This window comes from Haemaphysalis longicornis, unplaced genomic scaffold, assembly GCF_048455015.1.
Source record: "Haemaphysalis longicornis isolate Haplotype H1 unplaced genomic scaffold, Haemaphysalis longicornis Haplotype H1 scaffold_9, whole genome shotgun sequence".
NCBI lineage: Eukaryota > Metazoa > Arthropoda > Arachnida > Ixodida > Ixodidae > Haemaphysalis > Haemaphysalis longicornis.
Genome location: NW_027526460.1, coordinates 43,062,324 through 43,077,256, shown reverse-complemented (window position 1 = coordinate 43,077,256; position 14,933 = coordinate 43,062,324). Strand labels below are relative to the sequence as shown.

At 46.4% G+C, this 14,933-nt stretch overlaps 1 protein-coding gene across 1 annotated transcript; it reads right to left on the bottom strand.

Annotated features, from left to right (window-relative positions):
- Positions 1-1,304: 1,304 nt before the first annotated feature.
- On the bottom strand, positions 1,305-14,064 carry LOC144153158 (uncharacterized). The gene is made up of 5 exons (XM_077684808.1): positions 13,972-14,064; positions 8,925-9,193; positions 5,543-5,638; positions 3,902-3,975; positions 1,305-1,314 (listed from the first exon to the last, which is right to left on the bottom strand). The coding sequence occupies exons 1-5, from the start codon at positions 13,976-13,978 to the stop codon at positions 1,305-1,307; spliced, it is 456 nt and encodes a 151-aa protein (XP_077540934.1). The 5' UTR covers positions 13,979-14,064.
- Between the last annotated feature and the right edge of the window lie 869 nt (positions 14,065-14,933).

Genomic DNA, 14,933 nt, shown 5'->3' with positions numbered 1-14,933 from the left:
GCCTCGTGCAATGCATTTGGGCCAGGCGCTCTGGCACAACAGCGCGAGTACTTTTTGGTATCGGCAAAACATTTTTTTCAAGGGGTGTTTTTTTATTTCCTGTCGCAAAAACCCCGCTGCCATGTATTTTTAATTAAAATACCACTGCAAAAACCACTTTTGTGTTGATGTTTTGCCTCAAATATGCCTAATGTGTTCTTTTTGCTCAACAATGTCAGAAAGTACGACCATTTTCACCAGATTTAGTAGTTTGGAAATACTTTTCTTGTATAAATGCCTAGTTCAAGACACAACTTTTAACCGGGCGGCTGAATCAAGGGATAAGCTGACAAACATACAGACAGACAGACAGACAGACAGGCTGAAATTTTCTCGTTTAAGTAGCCCGAGGAAGACTATCCTCTTTAAATGTCATATAACTGCTGTTTTTGGCTGGGCGTTGATTTTGCCCAGGGTTTCGATGCAACCGCCGCACTAGTTCGTTTCCTATCATCATCTTTAACGTAGGATGTATTTTTTCGCGTAGTTCGGACAAATTGAAATGAATGCAGCGTAACTTTGCACTGCAAATATTAAGATAGTCGTTTTGATAAAAATTAGTGGGTCTAGTACTTTCGGAAATAGTCGCGCGAGGAATGCTTATTCATTGATAGTAAACTAGTAGATATCCGTAACCGATGCAATGTGATTTGAAATATGAAATTAAAAATAAATGAGAATATTTGCACGTGAAACCAATAGAGTATAGATCAATGCTGGCATAATAATCGAGCTAAATTAATTTAAAAACAAATTCCGGAATGAGTGCATAATGCCGTAAGCGAATGACTGTTTCTGTACGAGAAAATATTATCTCCTCTTTTTTTTTTTTTGTAAAAGTGGAATCATGTAGTGTTCTCGCGCACAGATCTAGTAATTTACTAGCTGGCACAATTCGTCGCTGATCAGCACTAATTGTTTAAAAGGAACCCTCGATTTAAGGTTCAGGACTTAACTCAAGGCCACGAGGTACGTAAGTAGGGCTGACGTCGTAGATGATGGACTTTCCACCGTGGCGCTATAAAGAACAATAATGCTAACAGCACTGCCAGCGATGGTGTCATTTCCTCTGGTAGTGTCACCTCCAGTAAGATCGCAATGGTATCGCATTATATTCCAGGCTGACCTTTTCCACACACTGTGTGTACCAGTCAATCATACAGCTACTATACTATTCGTCACTGACCAGAAAGGAGATAACAGTGGACTCGATACACTGAGATGAACAGCAATAGAGTGCTTTTTCTTTTAGTATGATTCGCGCTTTACTTGACTCTGTTGGCAAAAAATACGCCGAACACAGAATCGCGTAACCACAGAGTGGGACCAGGAAGTTAGAACCTGTCATTAAACTTCACATTGCCTCTGAACTATCTTAAAAAAAAAGCCCCAGAGCAGGGGCCGGCAACCTGCGGCCCACGGGGCACAGTTATGAGGCCCCCTACACGACGTCAGGATACGGGCCATTTCATTTTTTTTTCACCTATACGTTGTATATATCTCCCTTTTTAATCTGGCCCATGTGTTAGAAATGATATATGGAAGCCCTCTACCCTATCCCCCTATTCCTATGTGCTCTTTCCTCCCTATCCCGCCTCCCCTACACCAGCAGGCGTTCCGGTTTCCGCTCCTAGGAGAGATAATTTACGCCTGTTGGTGGACCTTCCTGTCCTTCTATAGTACAATAAATACGTACATACATACTTTTCACTCCCTATTTGAACGCCAGCACTAGTTTTGACCTCAAATGGGATTACAAAAAAAAAAGATCGCCTATTTAAGTAAACATGAAAACAAACATGATTTCTATTCTAATTTTGTACATAATTGTAAACTCGCGGAAACTTTTTTCTTGGCCTGCAAAGAACCCCCCCCCCCCCCCCCCGCTTCTCTTCCCCCAAGTTGCCATCCGGCCCTCATGTAACACGGCCCTCCGTCTCAAAGGGTTGTCGCCCTTGTCCTAGAACCTTCATCTTTGATATATGACTGCTTATATTGGCCATGGTCAAATCTCTTCCCAGCAATAAATTTGTGCAAAGTGGTTAAGCCGGCTTTAAAGGTACTGGGTGTAACGCTCGGTTTTCTGTAAATCTGACTTTCCCATATTTTTCAAACACTGTTAAAAAAATCACTTCTGGCGTGATTCGCGACACTATAATTTGAGAAATTTTAAATTAAGGGACACAAAGCTCAGCCACACTTAATTCAGCGAACATAAACTCAGCGACAAGTGATGCTGCCGCCTTCTCATACTTCAACAGAATCCTAAAGTGCCCCGTTGTTTCTTATTTAAAAAAAATGTACTAATGTACATCTCCTGATGCACTACATGTCGTAGAGGGGGGGAAAATTGTTTATATAACGTTTCACCGACGGCATTATTTTATAAGTACAGCCCACTCCTGTTAATACGATGTCCACGGGGACCGCAAAACACTTCCAATTAACCGAACTTCCAATTAAACAAAAGGCCCAAGAACAGCGTCTTCATCTGTCCCCCTCCTTTATTTCGTTTAGAACCTCGACTTTCGTCGCCAGGTCGGGCGTACGACACGGATTCTCGTGATAGTTTATGCTTATCGCTAAGATCAATGCATCCGCCAAACACACTGCTCACACAGCGCTCTGCGCAACATAGAAGGCTGAGAACCTCAAAAGAGAGAGATTCATATGCTGGCTCGGAGATTCGTATGCTGGCGCGATGGCGCCGACACCATTACAGAACACGGCGCTGTTTTGCGCTCGAAGTTTTGAAATTTTATCAAGAATTGATGGTCATCTGGATGCTCTTTATTCAAAATAACTTCCAATGTGCCGATATAACGAGCTTTAGCTTCGAATTATCGAGAAATTTCTTTCGTTGAACTGCCCGTAAAATTGGCGGGACCGAAAATTCTAATTAAGCGACTTCAAATCATCGAAAGTCGACTGTGCTATTTTTGTATATGTAACCTCTGCTTCTCTCTATCCTCCCTTCCCTGTACAACTGTTTTCCCCATTCCCCACACCCCCCACACCAGCAGGCGTTCCGGTGTCCACCCTTAGGTGAGACAAACTACGCCTGCTGGTGGTCTTTCCTTTCCTTGATTACAATAAATTCATTCATTCATTTTAGCTATGTTCACTTAGCTCGCGTTCACTTTCCACCCCCCCCCCTCCCTTTTTTTTTTTTGTTCGGTTTCCATGTCCAAATTTTCGGGCGAGCTTTTTATACACATTTTTGCCACTACTGAAAAAAGATTACCTTAACGTTGTATTCAGCCAAAATTTGGAACCCGTGCTCTCGTGATGAACCTTAAAGTACGTTTGCTCTGCTTTCACTAAGATCATGCTTTCAATTTTCTTTTTTTCAGATGAAATTTTGGCACGTCGACTGCTCGCGCTGTAGGGAAGAACTACCGCTTAATTTAAACTACAGGGAGATCTTAACATGCTCTGAAATCTTGCCCGCACTGGCGCTTTAGTTGCTTCCCTCCTCTGGAGAAAAGCCGCTGCCACCGGGAATCGAACTTGAGGCCTCGGGATCCTTCACACAACGCCTTAGACACTCAGCCGCCATGACATTCGCCTTTATATTAAAAACGCCAACAATTAGCCAAGAATTCCATAATATTCCTGTGGCCTGAGCGCAAATGAAATGCGTGGGAGAGAAGGGGTAATCTTAATGTGCTTAAATTGATCCCCACTAGCTCAATCGCCAGATTTAGATAACCCGAACCACCGCTTATTTTCTTTCCGCATAACCTCACTTAGAACTGCCTTAAAGGCCAGCACTAAAGTAACTTTTATTGGCAGGCTAGAATTACAAATTTAAACCTTTTGAAGAGGAAACACAATACATGTGTAAGAAAGAAGAACGTACCCCATAAGGACACCTTGAATCCCGAACGCGGCCTGGAAGATCACGGCAACCCACCTCAGGCCTAAATAAGATATCTGCGATCCACGAGAAAAGAAAGATTATGTAACACCAACTGATCACAAAATTAAAATCAATCAACCAGTGAATATTTCAATCAATAACGACTGGCTGCAACAACTACCTAGAATCAATATTACCTTCAAAGTTGCGCATAAACTATGTGGTATAGGAGGTATATTGAACCAGTACGCTCCTAATTACTTGCAACCACTTAAGATTAATCTTTTATTCATATCTTATCATCGGAGTAGAACTTCCTTAGCTTTCATGGTCTCCGAAGCGTCTGCCTCAATGGCAGCTCTAAAGCGTGGTCGCCAACGGGAGCGCGACTCGGAAGAAGACGCAAGGGAACACAAAAAAAAATTGTTGCTGTGGCCTAACTCAGTTATGCCTGGTTGTGCGTAGCGAGAGGTACAGGTAATGTTATTGTTTAGCTTAGTTCTCTGTACGGTTAGGACACTTCTCGAGGCGTGCGGCTCGTTCTTCCTCCGTCTCCTCGGCTCGCTACCTCCTGTTGGTTTCGTTCCGACGACGAAGCCTCACTACGAATCCCACCGAGAAGCCCCTTCTATATATACGATTTTTTTTCTGTTTCTTTTTTTATTTCTTGTTATTTTTTTTTTTATTTTTCTGGCGCGGCGAGCGGCGTTGCCAGCTGCGGCGGCTAGAGATTCGCTAGGTTTCCTAGTGATTCCCTAGCCGCAGGTTTCCCAGGAAGCGCTGCCAGCTAAGGAACCGAGGTGCAGCCACCGGTCACAGCGAAACGGCGAGAATACGGCCATTGTATAGCTCTCGCTACAAAGATGTGCTGAACTAAGCATGCAGAGACAATCCCTCGCTGCAGCTAAAACCACCACCAGCCGACAACACCGGAACCGTCATAACGCGAAGATTCCGCGCCAGAAATATATCGCTCTAACGCCAAAAAACAGTGTCGTAACGGACAACATAATCATGACAGACCTACCGTTAGACATTGAGGAGCTCATATAGCTCGAAATAAAACGTAATATTTGTGCACCTGTTGTAATGGTACACGCTTCTTGTTTCCTCTGTTGACGACATGCTTTGCACATAGCATTTCAGGCCTGGTGGCCACCCATTGGCAAGCTACTCCGCGGGTGCGTTCAGTTTTTCGCCTCCATTAATACCGTATATACCCACTTGTTAGATATGAGGGTTATGTATGGGCGTCTATAGCCGCTCTGCGATCCCGGTGAGCCGCAGAAGGTCTTGCTAAACTTCGGGTGCGCTGGACTAAGCTGCCAAGCCGATAAATTTTTAGCTGAGAAGAACTTCTTGCTGGGCTAGTTGGGGATAGTTCCCTTAATTTGAAGCGCAATGAAAAAGCACGGACGGTGATGAATACAGAGTAAACGGGACAGGCGCTACTTCAGTTGGAAGTAGCACCTGTCCTGTCTACTTTGTATTCACCATCCGTGCTTTGTCATTGCGCTTCAAATCATGCGACACTTTGTTTTTGCATTTCGGTGGAGAGATTGATACGCAGTGGCTTTGCCGATTAGCTTCCATTCTGCCCACACACGCTCTGTTCCGAGATACATAAATGTAGCGACGTACCATAATTTGCGTAAATACTGGAGCCAGCAAGCCTGCTCCCTTGCGCACCGAGGAAGCCACACCGTATTCCCATGGCTTCAGGCCTTTCGCAGATGCCTGGAAGATTCAAGCATGAACACTTGATATTTAGAGCATTGCTTTTTGCGCGAGGAACAATATCAGTGGAGCAAAAAAATGTTCCGTGCTTGAACGCGGCTAAACCAAGTTTGTCATGTTTTCCCGCCATCATTTTCTGATGGCGCCCGTCCTTCCTCTTTTCCCTATCCCCCTCTCCGCAACCCTTTCCTTCGAAGTAAAAGAGCGACCACACACTTTCACCTCGCATAACCGCTCGAGGCACTGATTAGACCTTGGCTGATCTTTAAGATCAGGTTGACGCTACGAGGCGTTTTCAGGCTTTATAACTGGAGTAATACAGCTTTCGCTCTAGAAAGTTTCTTGCGTGGGCGCGTGTGCACATTAACAAATTATCCCCTTTCCTTTCCACAAGTTATAAAAGAATGTGGAGAAATTACAGATCTAAAACTGTGTTTTCAACGGCGCCTGCATGTCTAATTCGTTGCAATGCATGCCCAAAGAGGCCATGCAGTCGTGAAGTGTAGCAGTGCTATAAAGGTTTCAACGAAAGGGGAGGGTAGAGGAGGGGATCGCGATAATGAACTCAGGCGTTCCATGAACACACCCGATCCATTTTATGATTTGCTATATTTAATGGCATCTTGTTATAGCAACATAGCCTGTGCGGTCGTCTCATCTTGGCTTCCATGAAGCCTGGGTTGATGCCCGTGACCTGCTTCTATTCGGGTCAACGGAAGCAGCTGCACGTTTTTTTAACGCCAGTAGAAACAGCTGTTTAATCGCTTTACAGGGTTCATTGCGAAACTGCTGTTTTTTTATATGCGAGTTCAATGCTACGATCATCGAACAGCGCTTCATGACACGGTCGCGAACTACGTCAGCTTCCGGCGATGTACGGCTTCAGGCAAGGCTAGGCATTTTACTGCGGAGCAGTATACCTCTACCAGCCAAGGAAATTTTCGTGTCCGCGTCAGCAGAAAGCTCCAGGCTAAATTAATTTACTGGCACCGCCAAAAATCAAGCCTGAACCCGAATAGAGAAACGGAGCGCCAGCCCGTCATCTTACCGACTAAGCTTTACACCCAAACGAGGCGACGGGGAGACAGAAGGTGTACTCAGCGAGCACAGCGGCGGTTCTACCACTTGAGCTCATTGAAAGCCCTCGCGTGAGTTGCACACCGCATGATGTACAATAATGGCATCCACGTGGTTTGGATTAGCGGCGAACGTAACAGCGTCTGGGGAGAATGAGGGTGGAGAGGGCCCTCATTGGCGGCGACGCATTGAACAAGAGTGAGGGGGAGGGAGGCAGTAAGAGAGATGACGCCATAGCCGCGCGTGCCACCCTGCTTTTCTGCACCCTTCGCCAGACGCTCGTCTCCGTTTTCTTTCTGTCGTCGCTGCTGCGTTCGCTCACTCGGTTACGCGGCCGCCGCCCCCGCGAAACCCAGGCAACGGCTGCCAGAGTCTCTGGTTTCACTATTTGTAGATTTATGTGTGGGAATTCAAGTGACGTAGCATGGGTAATGAAGTTGCGGGTGACGTTTGCAGTTTCGCAGTCCAACCACCTTCACAGCGTGCATCAAAGCCAAATTTTTTTACCCGGGTGTGTGATATGTTCGTTCATTGCTGAAACCATAATAAAGAACCCGGTTGAAGCGACAATAATGAGTAATGAAAATAGAAAGCTCCGATTCCTCTCTAACAAAAGTTCAGACAAGCGCGAGAGCAAAGACTGCGTTCAACCTTCACTGAAAGTGCGTCCAATTGATCGATCGTCCAACCTTCAAAGAGCCCAATGGCAAACGAAGAATCAACCCATGCGACGATTTTTCGCGCACTAAGTAAACACATTTACCAAGGATCTAAATGTATACACCGATACGTGGTTTATGAGATAAAGGTATACTAAAGCATCACAGCAAGCCGGCCTAGTTGGAAACGATTCTTTATTGGACTTGCGCTCGTCCTTGTCGTTCCTTCCTCGTCCCCGTTTGTTTTGCGCAAGTCCAATCATGAAAGGTATACTATTGTAGTCCTTTTCCATGAACCACTCCTCTTTCGCGATTTTCAAAAAACTGGTTTGGCACGATGGAAGCCCGGTTTTATGCAAGCGCCGCGTGTCCAGGGATCGTATCAGAGCTCTTCGATCGACCAACCGGTCAATGGGAAAATGCATTGGTTTTTGGACAAAACGTCATCGGTCCCACCAAGAAAGCTTCCACTTTAAAGCAGAACTCTACACAGCTCAGTCCCCTACAACTGTTCAGTGGCGGTAAGAAAGAGCAAGTCAAATATTAATGCTCCCGGCCACGATAGTTGATAGTGCTCGCAGCATATCTGCTAGGCGGGGAGGATAAACCTTATTTAAAAGGCAATAAATGTCCGTTTGACAGAAAACACTGACGTATAGGCGCCCGTAAGAGAAAAATGGCTCCTTCAAAAGCGTTCCATAGCACAAGGCGTTCCATAACACGAGCTGTTTTTACCACCACGCAAGCCTAAACTTAACGGTAGCGAGAGGTGGCCGTCCACTGCAGTAGACCTGAAATGAAGGGAGCGCAACATCGCAGCCAAACGAGCGAACAGACAAGCGGCGACATTCACCATCGTCGTCCACTCTCCCATCACAAGGCAGCAGCAACGAGCAGTGGCTCAACGCGTAAGAGACAGATCGAAGCCATTCAAAAACTTGAACTCCCATCGCAAAGAAAAGTGTACAGGGCGGCAAAGTTACAAAGCTCTTCGGCTACGCGACGCGGAAGAAAGTCGTTTCAAGCGTTCAAACAGACACTAATGCATTAACAGCCCACCAAAAGTTCTTAGGTGTCTTCGAATTTTCTTGTCCTATGCAGCTGATACATTAGTCCCCTGGTCCAACCCCATGCCATATTCGTTTAGGCGCCCGGTAACAACAGCTCCCGACACGTTTTGCGTTAGTGGTGGTACTGCGAAAACACCGGCAAAGATTGTCTCTCAACGAGGGCCTTCCGTATCCGTACACAAATACCAGCAAGCTTTTCCGCGGTGTAGGCAATGTAAAAACACTAGTGTGATTGGCTGTTCACACCCGAAATCTACAAAAGAGGAAGACCTTTCAAGCTAACTGATACCACGCGATGCGGCTCTTATTCGGAAACCATGGCGTAAAAATGGCACGCATAATTCTAATGACCTAAAGGGCTCATAATAATAAACTTCCGGCTATGTGCACTTTAGGCCATGTATATTATTCTATTTTTGCGACCTGTAATTTCTGCTTATGAGCGTAACGCAGTAATAATTAATAACATAAAGTGCTTACCACTGCAGGGAAAAATATGCTTGGAATAGAAAAAAGTACGTTGAACCAAAACAGGCCAAGAAAGTACGGAGTCGTCCATAACACTTTCTTGAGCCTCACGGCTATTGGAGGCGCGCCAGACTGTGATGGGTTAACACTGAGATTAACGTCCTCCGGCGAAGCGTCCTCCGGGTCAGTCTTAATCCGCTCGCCCCTGTTCTGCGCTCCGTAGGAAGCTCTTTCCAAACTTGGGGACTCACGAAGGAGGGCTGTTCGCTCACTATCCTCGTCTGAAACAAAGCAAAGAGGAAAATTACCGTATTTACTTGCATAATGATCGCACTCGCGTAATGATCACACCCCTCAGGTTTGTCGTCAAAGTTCGATTTTTTTTTCTATTTCCCGCGCAATGAACGCACCCTGAACTAGCCTCAGTAATTTGTCGTATGTGTGCCAACTCTAACTTATGATGGTCGCGCGTACCTGTTTCCTTCCTTTTCAAAAAGGACAGGGCTACGTTATTCCGGCAGACTTGCCGATATTAGCGATATCGGCAAGCATGCGTGAAATAATGATGAAGAAGAAACTGTCACTACATGCACATAATGTACTCACAAGACAAAGAAACAAACGCGCAAAGGTTGCTGCGTCGGCAGCCATGTCTGTTTTGATGTCCCGCACTGTGACAGTGGCAGCCCGTATTCGTCGAACTGTTATCACCTCGCAGCAGACTCGTTCCGGCGCGCTCCGTAATTCATGTGCACGACAACACTGCATTTTGCGTCACTTTGCAAAGCGGCTGGCGGTGGTGTGCGGGGTTTTTATTATGTTTTTACTTATTTTTAATATTTTCATGAGGCCCATTGTAAAACTTTCGACCCATAACAATTGCGTTTTCTGTGCTCAAAATTTTTTCGCGAAAAATTTACTCCGCGTAATGAATTTGCTTGAGTTGAATAATAAATTCCCCCTAAATTGGCGTCAATTTTTTTTTTTAAAGTGCGACCATTACGCGAGGAAATACGGTATTACAAGCGCGCACAAGCTTCTCAAAACGCAGTCGGTTTCCGAAATAATGGTTTGCGATTTTGGGCGAAACTTTTTGACACCTCCTGTAGAAACCGCAGTTGGCGCCATAGACAGTGGAAACCATTAACTAAAAATATCGATCATTGTTTTTTTTTTTCTATTGCAAGTGGTGCACGAGACTTGCGCCCTCTTCGACACCTATATCCGCGCCGTTCAGCCATTTATCAGCGCCCTTGCAAGAAATACCAACATGAAGAAACAACCAGAAATATATCTATAAAGTACGCACAGCGCGTACCGAATTGCACTTTTTAAGGTGAAGCTATGTATGGCTAAGGTACAATACACATTTCCGTGCCCGTGGGCGAAAATTTCCAGCGCTACCCTCGCAGAAGCCGGTCACTGTTTCTGGTCGTGCATCATGCATCACAAGGTTATTTTATAGCTGTCAGCGTTGGCCACGCGGTCGGACGATGGATGTGCGTCATGGTGCCTGCCAGATGAATGATACCGTCCTGACTGAGAGAGATGCCTGTGTTGTGCGTCTTGGAACCATGGACAGATAGACAGTTTTAATTTGATGGTCACGCTGGGATTGTTTGTCAAGCGCATGGACATAACGTGCGCGCTTCCGTACATCCAGAACTTGATAGAGGACGAAGACGTCGACTGCCGTGAGTGTGTAGCTTGCAGGCCAATGGTGACATCGTAATGTCCACGGTGTACATTTCACCAGGAAAATCCCTGGTGGATGCCGGAAGATTCATGACTGCATGCTTTGCGTGAATTGCTCGTGACGATACCACCCCTGCCGTCAAAAGGGTTGTGGTTGTGGAGGCTAGGATCACTATGGATATTTTTTGGGGCCACAGAGAGAACGATTGACGCGGTTAGTGCCGGAAGTGTTTGGTTTCCGATATCGCCTCGATCCAAGCGCACCAACAACGCAGTGGTGGTCATGCAGGGCACCTGAGATTGTCAACGGATAATATCGTCGGTTGGGAGTACCTTGCAGGGCGGAGAGGCCTTGAATTTTTGTTTTTGTTTTTAACGGGGGGGGGGGGGGGGGGGAGGGGGGATACGCATTTCTGTCCTGTGACATTGAAGTTTTCGACCGTCAGTGCACTTCGAAGAACGAATCTGCTCCCCTCACGTATATCGGGACTGCAAAATATAATCAATTTATCAAGGCCTGTTATAATGGAAACGCAAAAAACAAACAAGCCCTTGTGTCCACAGATTCCGGAGTGGGTGAAAGAATCCCAGAAGGTTTATATTACTTCGTAGCCTTTCACTGCTATACGTACCATCGTCCAGGTGTAGCTACGGCGTGTAAAGCGCCCAATTCTTTTCAACATCTCGACGCCTTTCTCAAGATACTGCTTTTTTTTGTGCCTCTTTCGCATTACTTCCTGCCTCCGCTGTGAAGTGTGAGATTCGTCGCCAGTTACCAAAATAAATAAATAAAAATCATGCACCCCTCCATCAAACGACGACATTGGTTGAACGCGAAGCGTTCTCGTGGCGGAGTTTTTGGTTGTCGTCTAAGTTTTTCAAGCCGCTTTGAACATGTCTAAATGGAGCAATTGTATAGACGCCGTCTTCATAGCGCGAGGGACCCAGGTTAGATTCTCGGCCATGGGAGGAGTTTTTTCTTTCACTTCGGCGCTTTCGCGTTGCTGACGCCATCTGAGAACAATAAAGCTTCGCTTTAAAAAGGAACAGCAAAAAGGATCTGTGTCACAGGATACAAATGTCTATCCCCCCTTACAAGAAATTGGCTCTAATCCATGCTGTGAAGGTGGGCAGAAAGCAAAGCTTTAAACGACACCCACAAAAATTGCCCATGCGACTTCGCTTGAATTCTCACACGTTGTTCTACAAAGAGAGAAACCAGAGATTCTGCCAGCGGTCACCCGCAATTCGCGGGGGCGGCGTCCCGAACGCAGCTGCAGCGTCGGCCACGGCTGGGCTAGAGCGGCGGACGCTGGCGCTGTAGCCCGGCCGTGAGTTGGGAGAAAAAAAAAAAACGGAGAGGAGCGTCTTTTGAAGGGTGAGGCAGCGGAACCTAGCCATCCTGATGTGCTAGCTGGGGGCTACACCACCACGCGACACAAACGCAGTCACCGAGACAATGCTGCATGGGAGCTTAGTGATTCTCATTTATACAGATTTAAACTAGTTAGTTTAGCAAATTTGAGAATTGCTAGAAAGCTGAGGAAACTTTTATAATCGTTATTTATCAGAACCAGTTGATGCTTTTGCCTTTTGTAATACATCTTAAACCCCAACCGAATTGGCATTCGCCAATTTAGAAAACGGAGTCTCATTCGTGGCAAGCAGTGTGCAAAAGGTGGCGTTTCTCTAGCGGCCCGATGTCTGTATGTGGTGCGCACATTTTGTTTTCGCGCCCTGCAAACCAATTCTTAACGTATCTTTGCCGTACGACCCCTTAATTCCGTCGTCTACGAGAGAGAGAAAGGAAGGATGGAAAGGCCGGGAGGTTAACCAGGTGTGGAGCCCGGTTTGCTACCCTGCACTGGGGGAGTGGGGTTCAGGGGATAACAGAGAGGGCGGCAGAAGAGGAAGAGATAGGAGTGGGAAGGGGCGCACTCAAGTCCCGTTTTGGGCACGGGTTATCCTGGAGGTGCTGTCGAAGAAGTTAATCAAGCCGTGTGAAGGCAGCGCGCAATAACGCGAAGCTGCGCCAAAACAGGCCGAAAACAACCGTCGCTAAAGCAGATGACAAAGCCGTACCGCCGACGCTGCCGCTGGCGAGCAGGCACTTCCGCGCTGGGAACGCTGGGTAAATTCGCCGCGCCATCTACAATGTGCTCCGTGAGTGAAACCCTCCGTCCCTCCTCCCCCGCAGCCGCCTCCGCCGCGTTGCGAGTTTGTTGTCCCGCAAGCCACGGATGAACCGTTGGCTGGTAGATGTAGAAAGCTTTAAAAAATCCCTGAGGTGCCTAAAGAACTTCTTATGGATTGGGAATGCGAAGCAATAATTAATGCTCCAGACGCTTTGCCCGCGCCCAGCGTTATCGAAGGCAATCGTCCTCTTGCCGCTGTACACACTTTGATTCACGATTCACTTCCAGCCTAACGCTTTCACTTTGACCTGTCCCCTTCGAGTTCCGCCATTGCTCGTTTATGCGGCCGTTTAATGGGAGAGTTGACAACGACGGTTAATTTCGAGGCTCTTCCGTTCACTCGTTTTGCTGAGTTTTTACGCTTACTTTATCTGGGTGTTCTGGCGTGAACGGCCAACTGTGGCTACTGCTGAGTTTAAGCTCGCGGTATGGAACACCTCTTGTTATGGAACGCTTCAACGTGATTTAGTATACCATTTCATGGCTTCTGACGTCGATGTCGGCTTTCAGACTCTATGAGCAATTTATTGTATTTATCGTAATAGTTAAATAAGCGCCCGGCTCTCTGCTGAGGTATTAGAAAGCCGTCATACATCAACGTCATAAGTCGCACCATCTTCACAACAGTGGATGAATACTTGAACATTTTCAATAACCTCCAACGCCACCTGTCATGTGGGTCACTTAATTTCTTGCACTAAGTAATGCCACTAACGAGTTACAAGCGACGTGTACTGTTCATACGAGGAATCTTATATGCCGTCGGGTGTCTCTTCAACGGCCACCAAATATGAGCGCTAACTCTTTGAAGGTCCTGGGAAGCCTACTTCAAACACAAAAAGTTTTGTTGTGAATTCTGGCGTGCCGGCAACACGACTAAAATAGGCCAGTGCCTTGACAGGACGAAGGTTATGTATACTTCCCCACTCACTGTTAGCATCGGCTGCATTCACCGATTCAAAGTTCATTTATTAACAATTAATGCGGTCAATCGGGGTTTGTGGCCAAATTTAAGTGATTCCAAGGTCGAATACATAGTAAAAAAACTTCACAACAAGGATCCGTTTATAAAGAAACAATCAGAAAGGATTTCTGCCCGGCAAAAGTTTTACAGAATATATTCTTGAAAGTTTCAAAGACAATTTAGAGTTGCGATACCCAGCACTTACCCGGCATCCTTTCGCATACAGCAAAATATGCGTGTTAACTGTGCACGAGAAGTTGTATTAAGTGTCTGCGAAAACATCAGACACGCATACACGTGGAATCGGCGGTGAAAAAATAAATGAAAAGGGCAAACGGAAGTGAGTTCGTACAGGGGCTGCGCACAAGGATAGGTGAATGACGCCAAGTACTCCGGGGCAATGCGTGGTTCATAGGTTTGCCCGGAAATAACAGCAGCTGTTGGCCCTACTCCACCTACACCTGGAAAACACACAGGAACCTAACGGTGCTGTCGCGGAGTGAAAGGCGCAGCTTGGACGGGTCGCGAAACGCTGCAGTTTTGCACCATTCGTCCCGTGCAGCACTGCGGACAATAGTTTTGTTAAACTCAGTGTGCTTCACCCCGCCACCTTTGGGTAGGTGAAAACGATCTAGTAGGTCATATATTTTGTCGTTGTCGTAGTCACTGTCTAAATCTAAAGAGAATGGCCAAGAAGCTGAACGTAAGCGCTATCCTCGTCTCCCTTTCGTCGACAAAAGGAATTGGCCAAGTGTACATCAAGGCATCTGTCGTCAGCGTCTTTGACGTCGACGTGCCGACAGCAGCAGACAACACGCTCGCTTGACGCGAGTAGAAAGAAGCAGAGCACAAAACGAACTCTCACAAGGGCAAACTAAATCTGCTGATGCAAATGATGCATGTGACCTAGTCTTCCTTCCTTGCTTGTGCGTAGCCAGCATCGCCCGCTCGTTACATGACGTGGTAGTGGTTCTGACACGTAAATGCACTTACTGACAAAGGGACACAGAGACCATCTGAAAAAAAAAACTGGGTGTTTCGCACGCCGAATCTATACTTTGGTTATAAGGCCGGTCGTATAGTGGAGGACTCCGGATTAATTTTGGCTTCCAGGGGATCTTTTACCTTGCTCCAGAATGTTGACATGGGGCGCTTTCTTTTTCGCCT